Here is an 18,209-nt window from a genome sequence, read left to right as displayed (position 1 = left end):
AATATTGACTTGTCAGTTCTGTTTTTCAAAAATGCTCTCTCCTCATTCACGCGCGCGGGCACACACACACGCACACACTCTCTCTATTTTGAATAAACCTAATATAAATAACAATGTACAGGTCTGGTTGTCCATTTGCCCCGCCAAACCCTTGTATTATCTTGAGGGAGGAGTCTCTCACACCATAACTATTACCGGCTTCCGTATACACTAAACAATAAGGCATGAAACAAGAACGAGAGACGGGTCTGTCGCCTAAAATATAATAAATTGCTGTAGCAAGGAAAGCTGTTAAGTAATCGAATATCAGAGAGAAGACGAGCAACGGTAGGGAAATGTGATAAATTAACGCAAGCCCTTGAAAACTGATGTCACGGGCGCATTAGTGATCACGGTCGGCATACAATTTGAGTTGAATTCAAAACTAGTCTGAAAAAAAACTTTATGATTGTAATACCCTATTAATTTCTTCTAATAGCAGCTCTATTAAAACAAATATAAAAAGCTATAGTTTGAGTTTCACTGAAACTTGTTTCTCCCAAGACTTTTTGACATTACACCACTGATAGACTGAAACAGAATGGGGGTCATAGTAGTGGTGAGCTGCATCTTGGTATTCATCCTGATGGATGTTATTGTCACCACTGTCATCTACTTACACGGATCCCAGACTGCAATATTCACAGAGGATGGGCAGAACTTTGACATTCTCCACTCCGTCCTGGACCTCTGGGGTACTGTGCTGGTCAGAGTCTGCCTTCTGCTGGGGGCCTCCATAGGCGTGTTATGGAACAGAGTGGACGGTCCACACAGGGTCTCTGCCCTGGGGACCCTGACTCTCCTCATCTGCCTGACCATCAGTACCTATGCCTCAGCCAAGCTGCTGATCCTGTCGGAGCAGGGCGATCTGGCTCACCAACCCTGGTTTCTTAGCCTGTTCTCCTGGACCTGTGTGTCAGCGCTGGGGACCGTGCTCCTCTGGAGGCTCCTGGGAAGGACTCCCAACACTGTTACTGAAGGAGAGGGAGGTGGTGGTGGAGGAGGACATGGGGGCTCTGAAGAGATTGAGAGGCTGGTGGAGACAGCTGGAGAGAATGGCACTGAAGAGGTGGAGGAGCACGGACAGGAGCATGGGGGGAAGAAGAGGAGGAGGGCTAGCAGGAAAGGAACACAGGACCAGACGGACTCAGGGGCCACAATGGGGCGTCTGCTGTCCTACTGCAGTAAAGACGCTGGGCTGCTCTCTGTTGCCGTCCTCTTCCTCCTCATCTCTGCTGTGTGTGAGTAACTCTAACCTCTTATTTAAGGTCATGGCTAGAAGGGATGCCAGGGTCACCAACCAGGGTTGGTGAGCCAGATCGCCCTGCTCCGACAGCTAATGTCTTGGTGATGTCAAAAGCAGTGGCATGTATTCATGGATGCCAAGGGAAGCCAGGCTTCCCCCCAAAAATGACAAGGAAAATAACAAAAAAACATAAAAAATCATTTATCTTATTTGTATAATTTACAGAAAAAAACTTTCATTGTTGCATCTCCATTGTGTCGTTTTTCTCCGGTGACTAACTAGCTAGCTAAAATTGTCCCTTTCCTAAATTAGCCATGGATGGAGATAGGGATTTGGAGTTGATTATAACGGCCATCGATTATAACGCCAAATCTGATCCAACCAAAAATTCATACATTGATGTGCCCCTGGTCTGAGAGGATAGGAGTTAGACGTATTATGCTTAACAAGCTGGCCTGGCATATCGTTGCCCATGAAAGGAAGTTAGGGTAGGAAGCATGTACAGTGCCTTCGGAAAGTATTCACACCCCTCGACTTTTTCCACATTGTGTTAAATTACGGCCTTATTCTAAAGTCTTTTATTTTATTTTATCCTCAGCAATCTACACACAATACTCCATAATGACGTAGCAAGAAAATGTTGGGGGAAATTTTAGCAAATGTATTAAAAATAAAAAACAGAAATACCATATTTACATAAGTATTCAGACCCTTAGCTATGAGACTCGAAATTGAGCTCAGATGCATCCTGTTTCCATTGATCATCCTTGAGATGTTTCTACAACTTGATTGGAGTCCACCTGTGGTAAATTAAATTGATTGGACATGATTTGGAAAGGCACACACCTGTCTATTTATGGTCCCACAGTTGACAGTTCATGTCAGAGAAAAATCCAAGCCATGAGGTTGAATGAATTGTCCATAGAGCTCTGAGACAGAATTGTGTTGAGGAATAGATCTGGAGAAGGGTATGAAAAAAGGTCCCCAAGAACACAGTGGCCTCCATCATTCTTAAATGGAAGAAGTTTGGAACCACCAACACTCTTCCTAGAGCTGACTGACCGGCCAAACTGAGCAATTGGGGGAGAAAGGCCTTGGTCAGGGAGGTGACCAAGAACCCGATGGTCACTCTGACACAGCTCTAGAGTTCCTCTGAGGAGATGGGAGAAACTTCCAGAAGAACACCCATCTCTGCAGCACTCCACCAATCAGGCCTTTATGGTAGATTGGCCAGATGGAAGCCCCTCCTCAGTAAAAGGCACATAACAGCCCACTTGGAGTTTGCCAAAAGGCACCTTAAGACTCTCAGACCATGAGAAGCAAGATTATCTTTGACCTGAATACCAAGCGTCACGTCTGGAGGAAACCTGGCACCATCCCTACGATGAAGCATGGTGGTGGCAGCATCAAGCTGTGGGGATGTTTTTCAGTGGCAGGGGCTGGGAGACTAGTGAGGATCGAGGCAAAGATGAATGGGGCAAAGTACAGAGATCCTTGATGAAAATCTGCTCCAGAGCGCTCAGGACCTCAGACTGGGGCGAAGGTTCACCTTCCAACAGGACAACGACCTTAAGCACACAGCCAAGACAACGCAGGAGTGGCTTCGGGACAAGTCGCTGAATGTCCTTGATTGGCCCAGCAAGAGCCCGGGCTTGAACCCGATTGAACATCTCTGGAGAGACCTGAAAATAGCTGTGCAGCAACACTCTCCATCCAACCTGACAGAGCTTGAGAGGATCTGCAGACAAGAATGGGAGAAACTCCCCAAATACAGGTGTGCCAAGCTTGTAGCGTCATACCCAAGAAAACTCGAGGCTGTAATCACTGCCAAAGGTGCTTCAACAAAGTACTGAGTAAAGGGTCTGAATACTTATGTAAATGTAATGTTTCAGTTTTTTATTTGTGAAAATTTATAAAAACCTATTATCGCTTTGTCATTATGGGGTATTGTGTGTAGATTGATGAGGGGGAAAAAACTGTTTAATCCATTTTAGAATAAGGCTGTAACATAACAAAATGTGGAAAAAGTCAAGGGGTCAGAATACTTTCCGAAGGCACTGTATTTTAGCCAGGTAGCCTAGGACAACAAAAACTAAATGCGTGGAGTGTATGATAGAGTCATAGATCGTTTAGGCAACATGAAAGAAGAGGATGGCATTGGCATTTCGCTACAAGTAGGGTGAGTCAACATATTTTTTCTACTTGCATGCATGCATGCACGCACGCACGCACACACACCATGCACACACACACACACACACACACTCAGTAATCAGTACCATGGACAGCTACATCATATTTAGCTTATGTTGTTTGGACTAAATCGTTTTTGGTGTCTTTTAGTTGTCACTGTATTAGGTGATTAGATGATGTTGAAGTTGAAATGGTGCTGGAAAAGTGGAGGCAGCTCCTGATTTCTTTGAGACTTGCGGTATCTCTCCATGGTTCTAAATCAATAGTTGTTTAGTGGTCCGAAAATAACTTGCTTAAGTATGCTGTAGGTCATGTAACTGTTTGTTACATGCAATACGTTTTGTGGAATTCACAGAACAGATGTTGCTCTCCGGTTTTGTTGTGGTTGAATTCATTTATCCACTGTCTTCTTATTGTCTCGTCTTTAGGCCTCTATATCACGTTGTCAAGGCATATGAACTAAAAGGTTATAGAGCAAACAACGCATTTATCACAACACATGTTGTAATATGTAATTTTTTAATGGATTGGCTTCCCCAGTGATTTTACCCAAGCACCGCTACTGGTCAAAAGTTGCATGTTTGAGTTGCATCGGGGATAATGTTTTCATTTTAGCTAACCCCAACCCTTTTCCTATCTTTAACCTAATTCTCCTAACCTGCCACGCTAATTCAGTTAACCTGCTGTGTAAGTTCTCCTAACCTGCTACGAAAAGTCACTTCTGACAGCTGCAATCATCCCGTCTAGTCAAAACCCTTATTTAAACACAATCCTCAGATGACTAGGGCTTGACCCAATGTCTCACGTTACGCTCGTCCCTCAACCTAGACGGCCTTCGCGCTATCTGACGTGAGACAATGGGGCCTGACCAGGAACAACTCATGGCTCCTATAGCTTATTACTAGGGCCACAGAGTTCTTCTTGGTCAGTCACATGTCAAAAGGGGACCATCGCGCTCTCCCAGAAGCTTGGCCTGTGCGTAAAACCCGTAAATTCATACATTCCAAAGATGTAATGGGTCCACACTCAAAAAGATGTCACATAAAGCTTACTTAATTTTTAAAATATTTTTATTATTTTCACTGCATCAGGAATAGCATACACGTGCAGTGAAAACCACAACAAATGAAGTAAGCTTTATGTGATTTTTTTTTGAGTGCGGACCCATCACACCTCTTGTTGGTTAGTAACATGGTCAGGAAAAACTCTGGGCCCTATAGATGACAAATCAAGTTGCTTAATGATCACCATTGTGAGGCATACACTTTACACAGTGCTGTGTGAGATAGTATTCTATCTACAGTTGGTCAAAGGTGAACATGGGTAATAAAGCAGCAATACTATCTTTGAAGTTCTGTTTAGATCCCATGCGTTTGTGTTTTACGACGGTGTTACTCATACCAGCATTGTATTGCATTTACATTGGCAATATGTTTCTCTACTACTTATTAGCCAAACTTACTGTCCAATTACAGTAGATGACTCGTGCAACATGAGTAAATAACCTAAGCATGTTGTATAACTATTGCGCTATTCTTACTAATTTCCCTTCATTAGAGACATCAGTATGTTGCCTTATCATATTTCTATTTTACACTGTTGTGCTTATTGTTAGCATTTCATAACAGTTAATGATACAATGATATCCCATTCATAGGTGAGGCCTTCATCCCCTACTACATTGGGCAGGCTATAGATGGCGTTGTTATTCACAAAAGTATGAAGTACTTTACCAAGCCCCTGATCACCCTTACGGTGTTGGCCTTAGCCAGGTAAGACACTATGAATGGTTGAAGTTGTGTGTGTGTTGTGTTAACTTTTTAGACTATGTTGTGTGCTATATCCTCTTTGATGGACTGTATCTGTGCTTGATTCTACATTTGAATAGATTATGACGTACATTCTTGTGTGTTTGTTGCGTTTATCCTTGGCAGTGTTTAATTTCTTGCATCTCTTCTCAGCTCTATTGCTGTTGGAGTACGAGGTGGTCTCTTTAGTCTAACATTTGCCAGACTGAATGTTCGCCTGCGGAACCTTCTCTTCAGATCTCTGATGCGTCAGGAGATAGGCTTCTTTGATGCTAACCACACAGGTGACATCTCAGTTGTGTACCAAATTGCATCCTATTCCTTTATAGTGCACTATGGGCCCTGGTCAAAAGTAGTAGACTAAATAGGGAATAGGGTATCATTTAGGAGGTATTGTAGACCTCAACACTTATTTCCATTCATTCCCTTTTCCTTTGTTCCTCTGATCAGAAGATACATAAAACACTTGCCAACGCTTTACGTTAAGCCTGCAGGTATAATCTTTTCTTAGATCCCCATCAACTGACACCATGAGAAGAGCTAGTCTAGCTGTTATAGCAATTTGTAATGCTTTCTAACTTGTTGTTCATGCTTTCTAACTTGTTGTTCATGCTTTCTAACTTGTTGTTCATTCTTTCTAACTTGTTGTTCATGCTTTATAACTTGTTATTAATGGGTTATAACTAGTTATTAATGCTTTATAACTTGTTATAAGGATGTATAATACGTCTAAAGTGATAATGTCTTATAACAAGGCTTATTATACTATGTTACGTCTCTCTATGCCTACAGGCTTTAAGTAAAGCGTTAAAGTTGTGGAGGAAAAAACCCACTCTGAAGGGAATCCGATCTCAAAATACAGTAAAGCTTTATTTGAGCATGCATGAGAAAACAAATTCAACTCGCTCTTTGTTCTCACAGACATTTTATACAGACCCAGGATGGGTGTGGTGTTTCACATGCCATTTGTATGAGTCTGGTAATTCTGCTTATCAGTAGATAGCAGCCCCACAGGCAGAAGACAAATCATACCAAGGACACTGATTAAGAGCAGTCTTACAGAAACTAAGAGGAATCAGATGACCTGTCCCTTCTTCAGGGCATATAAGATAACAAATGAAATGTTCCTCTTCCACAAAGTGTAAAAGCTTTTCTCCTGGGCCCAGAGTTTGGTCCTCGTGACGGTGATCCCGGTTCGATCCCTGCATGAGCCCTTTTGCATTGTTTCCCTGCTTCTGTTCCTATCCTGTCATAAAGTAATGAGAATACGAAAGTTTAGAAAAAGTACAAGAAAAAAACTGTTTGTCCTCCAGGTGACATCACCTCTCGCCTGTCCTCTGACACTACACAAGTGAGTGACTTGATCTCTCTGAACATCAACATGTTCCTAAAGAGTTTGGTGAAGGGCATAGGGTTCTTCATCTTCATGTTCGGGATGTCCTGGAAGCTGACTCTGGTCACCATCATGGGATTCCCCTTCATCGCAGTCATCTCCAAAGTCTATGGGGAGTACTACAAGGTACACACACGCACAAGCAAGCACACACTCAAACGCACAAACACACACACACTTCACTTGTCTTTCCAAACCAATGTCCCCAGCCCATTTATTAAGTTGAAATACTTGTGTGTATTAACAGATTCATTCACACCGTATTTAGTTGGTACATTTTCTTATTAACCATCCTCTCAGAGACTGACCAAAGAGGTCCAGACTGCCCTGGCTCAGGCTAACCAGGTGGCCGAGGAGACGATTTCAGCCATGAAGACGGTACGCAGCTTTGCCAATGAGGAACAGGAGGCTGATTCCTACTACGGCAGGCTACAGGTCATGTTTCAGCTGAACAAGAAGCAAGCGTTGGCCTATGCCCTCTACATGTGGTCCAGTTGTGTAGGTATTACCCAGATGTGAGACCGTCACTGTAAATAAGAATCAAGAATTTTGTTCTTAACTGACTCGACAGGTTAAATAAGTGAAATAAATAAAGATAGACGGGGACTGAACGTTGCTCTGACGTACAACAGATGGAGATTTAATGAGCTGCCTCATGTCTTATATCTGTTTTGTGTTTTTTTTATTGTATGCACTGTGTCGGTGCTATACCCTTGTCGTTGGGTACATTCACAAATTCACAAGAGTTTCAAATGTGTTTGTCATTGCTTCAGGTCTCAGAGCTTGTTCTTGAAGTGGCTATCCTCTTCTACGGCGGTCACCTGGTCGTTACTGAGCAGATGAGTGGAGGGGGCCTGATATCATTCATCTTATATGAGCTGGAGCTAGGAGAGTGCCTGGAGGCAAGTCTGACTCATTCAAATCAAAGTTTATTTGTCACATGACAGAATACAACAGGTGTAAACCATACAGTGAACTGCTTACTTACAAGCTCCTTCTCAACCATGCAGAGCTCAAAATCAGAGGTCCGAAATAGAAAATAGGATCTTAAAAAAAGCAGGGAAACAAGACTAGGTCTGATAAAAATAAAAGCACATATAGTGTACATCGGTAACTGTACACATGACAATCACAACCTATCCCTTTAGAAACCTTACATTACCATAGGCAAGATGATGAAGACTTTCACTATGAAAATCCAGAGGAACTGAAAAAGACCATAATAATTGTATTATCATTATCCCCTGTCTTGATTGAATTGTGTTACAGAGCATAGCATCGGTCTACACAGGTCTCATGCAGGGAGTGGGAGCAGCTGAGAAGGTATTTGAGTACATAGACAGGGAGTCCAAACACCCACATGATGGGAAAGAGATCCCTGATACCTGCAAAGGACTGGTCGAGTTTAAAGATGTCACGTTTTCCTACCCAACACGGCCCGAAACAGAAATTCTAAAGGTATGTGTCAGCTGACCATTAAAATTGGGCTCAAAGCTAGACTGCTGAGTGGAGCTATATACAGAAAAACTTGTCAGGCAATTCTGTATCATTTCATGCCAGTAGAAAGTTTATACACCATTACCATAGAGTAAAGTTACCCGCTACACGTCTCTTGTCTATCGTCATAAAATAAAGCTATTAATCAATGTCAGTACATTTCGTCATGTCTAAACGTATATTTGTGATATACTGTATGTATGCCTATGCCTTGATGGCTGGGTGTGAATGAAGGGATGGTTTGTGTCAGAGCCATCTATTTAGAACACAGGTGTCAAACTCATTCCACGGAGGGCCGAGTGTCTGTGGGTTTTCACTCCTCCCTTGTACTTGATTGATGAATTAAGGTCACTAATTAGTAAGGAATTCCCCCCACTTGGTTGTCTAGGTCTTAATTGAAAGGAAAAAACAAAAACCAGCAGACACTAGGCACTCCATGGAATGAGTTTGATACCCCTGATTTAGTAATTTGGCAATATGACTGTAATGAATACTGTAATGAATATAAACTATGTAGAACTGATAGCTCTGTCTGGTGCCACAGGCTTCCATCGAAATATAAATCAAATCCAAATGTATTGGTCACGTATACAGTTTTGTAGATGTTATCACAGGTGCAGCGAAATGCGTATGTTTCTAGCTCCAACAATGCAGCAATATCTAGCAGTACAATAACAATACACAGATAATCTAAAAGTAAAAAGAAAAATGAAGACATGTCAGAACGAGAAATGTCAGAACAAGCAATGTCACAGTCTGGAATATAAATAAATATATATATATGTGAATGGTGTGCATAGAGAGCACATACAGTGCCTTCAGAAAGTATTCATACCCCTTGACTTATTCCACTTTTTGTTGCGTTACAGCCTGAATTCAAAAGTGATTCAATAATTGTTTTCTCATCCATCTACACATAATACCCCATAATGACAGAGTGAAAACATGTTTTAAGAAATTTTGCAAATGTATTAAATTAAATACAGAAATATATAATTTTCACAAGTATTCACTCCTCTGAGTCAATACATCTTAGAGTTGCCTTTGGCAACGAATACAGCTGTGAGTCTTCATGGGAAAGTCTCTAAGAGCTTTGCACAACTTATTCTTTTAAAAATTCTTCAAGCTCTGATAAATGAGTTGTTGATCATTGCTAGACAACCATTTTCAAGTCTTTCCATAGATTTTCAAGCAGATCCAGGTGTGCAAAGCTCTTAGAGACTTACTCAGAAAGACTCACAGCTGTAATTGCTGCCTAAGGTGGTTATTAACTCAGGGGGTGTGAATACTTATGTAAATGAAATATTTCTTTATTTCATTTTCAATAACTTTGCGCACATACAATGCCTATAGAAAGTCTACACCCCCTTGAACTTTATTCACATTTTGTTGTGTTACAAAGTGTGATTTAAATAGATTGAATTAAAAAAAAATGTCATAGATCTACACAAAATTAATCATAATGTCAAAGTGAAAAGAAAATCCTACACATTTTTACAAATGAATAACAATTAAATAACAAAAAAATTGTTGTTGAGTAAGTATTCACCCCTTTAGTATTTATTAGGATCCCCGCTGCCGAGGCTACGGCTACTCTTCCTGGGGTCCAAACAGGAAACAACACAAATCAAATCAAATCCAAATAAAATGTTATTTGTCACATACACATGTTTAGCAGATGTTATTGCGGGTGTAGCGAAATGCTTGTTTCTAGCTCCAACAGTCAAGTAATATTTAACAAGTAATATCTAACAATACACACAGTCTAAAGTAAAATAATGGAATTAAGAATATATAAATATTTGGACGAGCAATGTCAGAGCGGCATAGACTAATATGCAGTAAAATAGGACAGAATACAGTATATACATATGAGATGAGTATTGCAAAATATGTAAACATTATTAAAGTGACTAGTGTTCTAATTATTAAAGTGGCCAGTGATTTCAAGTCTATGTATAGGGCAGCAGCATCTAATGTGCCAGTGATGGCAACATCACAACCAATTAAAAATATAATATACATAAATCGACATACATAGCACAACATTTACATTACAATTTAGCCATTCAGCAGACGCTAGCATCCACAGCGACCCACAGCTAGTACATTCATCTTAAGATAGCCAGGCGAGCATAGGCGAGACAACCATATCGCAGTCGTATCCCAACCACTTATCACATAACGTTATAATACAAAACAAAATGCATGAAAATGTCTGTTGCTTCACAGTCCCCGTCGTGCTGTAAGGTGTTCTTTTATCAGTTTTTTGGGGGGATTTGGTGTTATTGCTAGCTTGAGTTCCCTGGGATTCAGTGGTGTCGTGCTATTTTTTTTTAGGCGAGGGAGGCAAAAAAAATGTCAATTACGTCATCGTTTCCTCTATCAACGTTTGTACGGTCAGATGTATCCTTATAGCCTGTCATTATAGAATATGCATAATATGCATCCTCCAATTGCAACTTCTGTCTATGCCCACATATATTGTCCCAAGAACATGTTCTATTTTTAAAACCCTCAAACACCAAGTTAGGCATACATCATTTCAAAATAGGCCGTTATCACTGTCAACACTGTCATGTTTTACCCGTGAAACTGCATCTGCATGCCAATCATTTCAATGATCTCAATAAGTTTCATGGTAATAGCCAATGCATTTTGATCTTCTTGAGTTACTGTTTCGTGAGCGAATTAGAGCAGATGGTGTTAACAAACTTATTACACTTTCTTATATTTTGTTTAAATCAAAGCATGTATAATGCATAGTGGCGCGCTCTGTTGAGTTTTTGCGCATGATAAAACATGTTGACTATTCAGCTTCAGCTAACCATTCTAAAATCTCATTAGAAATGAGGTGCTGTTTGTGTAACAGTAACGTTATAGGCCTACTATGCTATTCTATTACAGTATATTCGGTTCTGTTATGTAAAATACTAATGATCTTGCGAGACATTGTTTCAACTTTAATCTAACTTTACTAAACAAGCACCCTTGTTGGAAGTGATAATCTTCTATTTGTAATAATAATCAGAATAATAAGTGATGAGTATAGGACTATTAGATATTGAAAGCACAGCGCCAGGATCGCGCAATGATGTTAAAGAACTTGAACCAACTTGTGGTGCCGAATGATAACTCTGCCATTCGGCCAGTTCAGGAAAAAACAATCATTTCAGTATAACCTCATAGGCTTACGGTTACGTGGTATAGTTATATGTATTTATTAGGCTATAACCTACACATATCTTAATTTCATTGCACTGTTTGCAGGAGAGCTTAAGTTGCGCGTAGGCATTTCTTTCTATTGTGTAGTTTACACTACGCTGTATTGATTGATTGATTGATTTGTTATTTTATTTTTTTATTTAACCTTTATTTAACTAGTCAAGTCAGTTAAGAACGCATTCTTATTTACAATGACGGCCTATCCCGGGCAAACCTGGACAACGCTGGGCCAATTGTGCGCCGCATTATTTAATTTATTAGACAATAGTTAAAATACATAGATAAGGACCAGCCGGTGACTCCTCCATATACAATTTTCAAAAATCATCAAGGATAACACAATAAAGCTTAAAAGCGTATTTCCATTGTGGTCCCTTTGGAAGGGGGGATGCAGCAGAAGGTATACGTTTCAAATTCAATGGAAGACAATTTCAAAGAATGGCAACTGAATAGAAAAAAAGTGTATTTCCCCATACCACTATTACATCTAAAAGGAACAACGTCAGTTTCACTCCTAGTGGAATAATGATGGTTATCCCGGACCAAGTTAATGTTGTTACATAGGTGCCTGTGGATCATACGGTAGACAATCTTGTGTACAAGACACAATTTAATCTGAGAGACTCACTTCTCCACTTTGAGACATTTAAGGCTTTCAAAGCGGGAATGGTTAAGATGAGTACGTGCTAGAAGTTTAAGAATAATACTGACTAATTTGTTCTGCGATATCTGCAATTTATTTTTAATTATCATGGGGGCACTATTGCACCAGGAAATTCGTTTTAAAACAGCGAACAAATCAAGCTTTTGGTGTGGTGTATTCATGCATCTCAATAAACTATAACCTAAATACATTTATTATTACCTCCAATTTCCCACACTAACATACCAAGCTAGATCGGGCCACGAGTCTCAACCAATAGCCAATCAGCTACATATCCCAAGCACCGCTACAGCAACTTCTAGAGAAGGTCAGACTGCTTCGGCATTGCGGTGACTACTTTGGTTTGGGTGTGCTCGGCAGAACGGTGTTGCCGTAACCTAGTGGTCAAACATTGTTCTGGGTTCCACTGCGCAAAAGAGGGTCCGTCGAGTTTTATGAACAATCAAGGGGAACACACGGTGATTGTGATTGTTTTTTTCAACGTTCTGATTGGCCAAAGTGGTCAAGCCTCCATCGGACCTTCACAGTGCGCATACACAGCATACAGTTTTTCATCATTCTCGCCATCGCCAGAGAGAAGACAGGGAAGAAACCACCATTTACTTACCTCTAGGCTGCTATACATATTTATTTGGTTTGCCATTCTATCGTTTTTCATGGAATTTATGGTAAATAAATATAATATATTTAGAATTTAGGAGAATACATTTTCCAGAAATAGTGTTACCAACTCTTTTACCAATTCTCAAATTGAAAAAGATGATGGAGCACCGCTCCCCTGCGCTCCAGCAGCACTAACCCTGCTGGGGTGGCAGAGAGTTCCATTTAGTCATGGCTGTATTTAATACTGTGTGTTTCCCAGGCTTTTTTCTGGACCTGGGAACTGTCAAGAGACCTCTGGTTGTTTAGGCAAGCCTAAATAAGTTCAGAAGGAAAATGTCGCTTAACAAATCACATCATAATTTATATGGACTCACACTGTGTGAAATAATAGGGGTTGGCAGGATTTTTGAATGACAACCCTTTCCTCTGTCACCCATATTTACAACATGAATGTCAAGCACAGATTTAACTACAAAGACCAGGGAGCTTTTCGAAAGCCTCATTAAGACAGGCAATGATTGGTAGATGTGTAACAATAACAAATCAGACATTGAATATACACTACACTGCCAAAAATATGTGGACACCCCTTCAAATTAGTGGATTTGGCTATTTCAGCCACACTTGTTGCTGACAGATATATAAAATCAAGCACACCGCCATGCAATCTCCATAGACAAACATCAACAGTAGAATGGCTCAGTGTCTTTCAACTTGGCACCGTCATAGGATGCCACCTTTCCAAGTCATTTCGTCAAATTTCTGCCCAGCTAGAGCTACCCTGGTCAACTGTAAGTGCTGTTATTGTGAATTGGAAATATATAGGAGCAACAACGGCTCAGCCGCAATGTGGTAGGCCACACAAGCTCACCGAACGGGACCGCTGAGTACTGATGCCTGTAGCGCGTAAAAATTGTCTGTCCTCGGTTGCAATGCTTTCTATTAAGTTTCAAACTGCCTCTGGAAGCAACGTCAGCACAATAACTGTTCGTCAGGAGCTTCATGAAATGGGTTTCCATGGCCGAGCAGCCGCACACAAGCCTAAGATCACCATGCGCAATGCGAAACGTCAGCTGGAGGGGTATAAAGCTCGCCGTCATTGGACTCTGGAGCATTGGAAACACGTTCTCTGGAGTGATGAATCACGCTTCACCATCTGGCAGTATCGACGGGCGAATCTGGGTTTGGCGGATGGTAGGACAACGCTACCTGCCCCAATGCATAGTCCCAACTGTAAGGTTTGGTGGAGGAGGAATAATGGTCTGGGGCTGTTTCCCTTCACTAGCCCCTTAGTTCCAGTGAAGGGAAATCTTAACCCTGCAGCATACAATGACATTGTAGACGATTCTGTGTTTCCAATTTAGTGGCAACAGTTTGGGGAAGGCCCTAACCTGTTTCAGCATGACAATGCCCCTGTGCACAAAGTGAGGTCGATACAGAAATGGTTTGTTGAGATCAGTGTGAAAGATCTTGACTGGCCTACCCCAATTCCTGACATCAACCCCATCGAACACCTTTGGGATGAATTAGAACGCCTAATCGCCCAACATCAGTGCCCGACCTCACTAATGCTTTTGTGGCTGAATGGAAGCAAGTCCCTGGAGCAATGTTCCAACATCTAGTGGAAAGCCTTCCCAGAAGAGTGGAGGCTGCTATAGCCGCAAAGGGGAACCATGATTTTGTAATGAGATGTTCGACGAGCTGCTGTCCACATACTTTTGGAATGTAGTGTATCTTTAAGCATGTCAAGTTAATAATTATGCTGTGGATAATGTATTAAACCACCCACATATCAAAGATGCAGTCGTCCTTCTGAACTGAGCTGCAGGACAGGAAGGAAACTGCTTAGGGATGGCACCATGAGGCCATTGGTAATTTTAAAACAGCTACAGAGTGCAATGGCTGTGATGAGAGAAAACTGAGGATGGATCAACAACATTGTAGTGACTCCACAATAATGACCTAAATGACACAGTGAAAAGAAGAATACAAATATTCCAAAACATGCAACAAGGCACTAAAGTAATACTGCAAAAAACAAGGCAAAGGAATATACTTTTTGACTTAAAAGCAAAGCCTTATGTTTGGGGCAAAGACAATACATCATTGAGTAGCTGCCTCTTTATTTTCAATCATGGTGGTGGCTGCATCATGGTATGGGTATGCTTGACATCAGCAAAGACTGGGGAGTTTTTCAGGATGAAAAGAAACGGGTTGGAGCTAAGCACATGCAAAACCCTAGAGGAAAACCTGCTTCAGTCTGCTTTACACCAGACACTGGAATTCACAATCTGCTTGATAATCTATGGCAAGACTTGAAAATTGCTGTCTAGCCATGATACCCAACATCTTGACAGAACTTGAAGAATTTTGAAAAGAATAATGGGCAAATATTGCGCAATACAGGTCTGCAAAGCTCTTATGAGACTGCCATAGGGTTTTTTAACATGTATTGACTCTGAAATTTCTTCCACTTTTACATTACAGTGTTTTGTGTAAATCGTTGACAAAAAAAATACAATTAAATCTATTTTAATCCCACTTTGTAACGCAACAAAATGTGAAAAAAGTTTAAAGGGTTGTAGACTTTCTACACTGTATATGACTCTGGTTTGTGTCTCCAGAGTGTGTCCTTCACGTTGCGGCCTGGGGAGGTGACAGCCTTGGTGGGACCATCAGGCAGTGGGAAGAGCTCCTGTGTGGGGCTCCTAGAGAACTTCTACCTCCCACAACAAGGCCAGGTGCTGCTGGACGGCCGGCAGGTGCACACCTACCAGCATGACCTCCTCCACTCACAGGTCAGCACTCCACACTTGTCCTCTGGCATTTTAACTCCTTGTTTACAATGGCGTCTTTGAGAATCTGTTTTAAATCGCCATTACTACCTGAGAAGTTTGCCATGAAGTCCCCATATTCTGTCTCGTGCTAGATATAGCTTATACTTTTTAAACACCAGAGGGAAGCAGTGTTCCTTTTTAGTTGAAGACTAGTAAAGAATCCTATCAGGATCCCTATCCCTATGCCTCTGTATCTGTGTTGTTTTTGCAGGTAGCACTTGTGGGCCAGGAGCCTGTCCTGTTTGCCCGTTCTGTAGAGCAGAACATAACGTATGGCCTGACTGATATCCCTATGGAGGCTGTGGTGCAGGCAGCCACCAAGGCAAATGCACACGACTTCATCACCGGTCTAACCAATGGCTATGATACAGGTGATATTAATGCTATTGCCTAAGCTGTTGGAGTGAAATATAAAAACTAACATCTTAGGAGGTAACTAAAATCTACTGAATCTTATGATGTTTACAGCAACATATGAAAATTGGTCGATCAGTATGTTGAGAAACACAGCATATCCTCACAATGTTCATATGATCTTGCATTTCTATTTTAAGATCTCTAACGCAGTGGAACTGTTCCTCATTCCTTTCTTAGGAGTGGGTGAGAAGGGGACCCAGTTGTCAGGGGGACAGAAGCAACGGGTGGCCATCGCAAGGGCACTCATCCGCAACCCACATGTTCTGATCCTGGACGAGGCCACCAGTGCACTGGACGCAGACAGCGAACATGCTGTAGGTTAAGAGGCAGGCCAAATCAGTGTTCTGTGATCGTGTTCTGTAATTTGTGTTTAATTAGATCATGTTGTGAATTATAGATCAAGATACAGTATATCCTGAAAAATGAAAACCCCTCCCTGCCTTGGTGGCTCAAGTTTCATGACAATAACCTACTTCTTGTTTTAGTTCAATAACCTAGTTCTCTAAATGCAGTCTAATGTTATTATAAGGACTCTCAGCTGCTGGTGTCCTCTCCCTGCTCTCTGTCTTCATGCAAATCAAGTATTGAACTATACTAGATACTATTAACCCTGGAGAATCCGTTTTAGTATAAATAAACTGTCTGCAATGTAACTATGCTGCTTTCAAAAAGTCAGTATTATTGCAGAAGAATGTTTGCCAGCATTTAAACATATTCTCTTTATCTGTTGTCTCAAATTTGATGCCACTAGTTTTCTGAATTCTATGTATTGTGTTATTTAGACTTAGTGTAGCTTAGGATCCTCTCCCTGTTCTCTCTCCTCAGGTCCAGCAGGCCCTGAACAACAAAATGCGTCAGCACACAGTGCTGGTGATCGCCCACCGCCTCAGCACAGTGGAAAAGGCAAACAACATCATAGTTATCAACCACGGCTGTGTGGTGGAGCAGGGGCCACACAACCAACTCATTGCCAAGGGGGGCCTGTACTGCAAGCTGGTGCAGAGGCAGGTCCTGGGCATCGAGATGGGGGCAGAGGTTCTCAACACCCCAGAGAAGCACTCCTGGAAGTCCGAGGGTGGTAGTCAGCAGAGTGGACCTGATAGCAGCAGTCCCAGTAAGTCTGAATGTGAAGCACCATGCTACTGAGAGAGCTTGGGCTCCATCGGTAGCTAACACTGACTGACTGGCAATCATGGACTAAGGAGTGCCCAATATCCAAGGAATTACATTACAGTACCCTAGATTCATTAAAGGCCAATAATAATTTAAAAAAATCTTGTGTTTTATATATATTTCCACACTATGCGGTTGGAATAGTACTGTGAAATTGTGAAAATTATGATAATGCCCTTTTAGTGTAAGAGCTGTTTGGAAAGACCTGTTTTGGTGGGATGGAGTTTTGGCCTAATTGGTGAAATCACCAGGCAGTAAATTAGTTACAGGTCTAACTCCACCCCTTTCTCAATTTTCTATCAAAACAGCTGCATTGGACCTTTTAAGGGATTTAACGGTGTACAAAACCTTGAATAATGCATAATTATTGATTAATCAAAAAGAGTAATGAGATTTGGTAGCCATTTGACCAGCTTTGATGGACTTGAATGAGCAACACTTTAATTAGTTTATCAATGTTATTTTTCATAGAGTCTATTATACAGTCTATGGTTATCGCAGTGGTCTTCGTGTTGAACATACATGTATTTTGAGGTGGAGACAGCTCAAGCCAAAGTTAACATCGTTGATTGTATGACGTACTGTGAGGATCTGTGTTTATTGCGCTATAACCCAACACTACATCACGTGATTGAATATTAGCAACTGTTGGCCTGGGCGCCTGGGTGTCTGTGTGTGTGTGCTGGAAGTAACATTTTGCCCCAGATAGTGTGCTGAGAAGCTGTGGTTAACCTTGCGCGAGAACAGTATGCTTTCTATGCAGGTGCAAATAGCTCAAACAATGTTACAGAACTGTCTGACCTCAGTCTCTAGGGTGTGAGAGCGTAATCTACACAGCAACAGCGCCGGACACCAAGGAGCGCCAAGAGGCTGGGACCAGCCTGAGCGCCGGCGAAAGGCTGAGCAAGTTTAAACCACGCTCAGCCTCTACTGTGATAGGCCAACAGACGGGTTGGAACTACGTCTATCACAGTATAAGAACAGCTGTTTACTTACCTCCTGCCAGTTCCCTGTTCTACCCTGCGAGGTGTTACAGTGAACCCGTATATACGAAAATTGAATTTACCATTTATCGCTTGAGTTTAATAAAAATACTTAAAGTATATTCGGTGAC

The 18,209-nt window shown here is 41.5% G+C and overlaps 1 protein-coding gene across 1 annotated transcript; it reads left to right on the top strand.

Moving 5' to 3' along the window:
* The first annotated feature begins 580 nt into the window (after positions 1-580).
* Positions 581-18,200, top strand: LOC139545153 (ABC-type oligopeptide transporter ABCB9-like). Its single transcript, XM_071352601.1, has 12 exons — positions 581-1,280; positions 5,136-5,250; positions 5,440-5,570; positions 6,600-6,805; positions 6,980-7,177; positions 7,453-7,581; positions 7,949-8,137; positions 15,293-15,466; positions 15,717-15,876; positions 16,100-16,236; positions 16,748-17,036; positions 17,902-18,200. The coding sequence occupies exons 1-12, from the start codon at positions 581-583 to the stop codon at positions 17,913-17,915; spliced, it is 2,442 nt and encodes an 813-aa protein (XP_071208702.1). The 3' UTR covers positions 17,916-18,200.
* The last annotated feature ends 9 nt before the right edge of the window (positions 18,201-18,209 follow it).

This window comes from Salvelinus alpinus, chromosome 19, assembly GCF_045679555.1.
Source record: "Salvelinus alpinus chromosome 19, SLU_Salpinus.1, whole genome shotgun sequence".
Taxonomy (NCBI): domain Eukaryota; kingdom Metazoa; phylum Chordata; class Actinopteri; order Salmoniformes; family Salmonidae; genus Salvelinus; species Salvelinus alpinus.
This window is presented reverse-complemented; position numbering and strand designations above follow the sequence as displayed.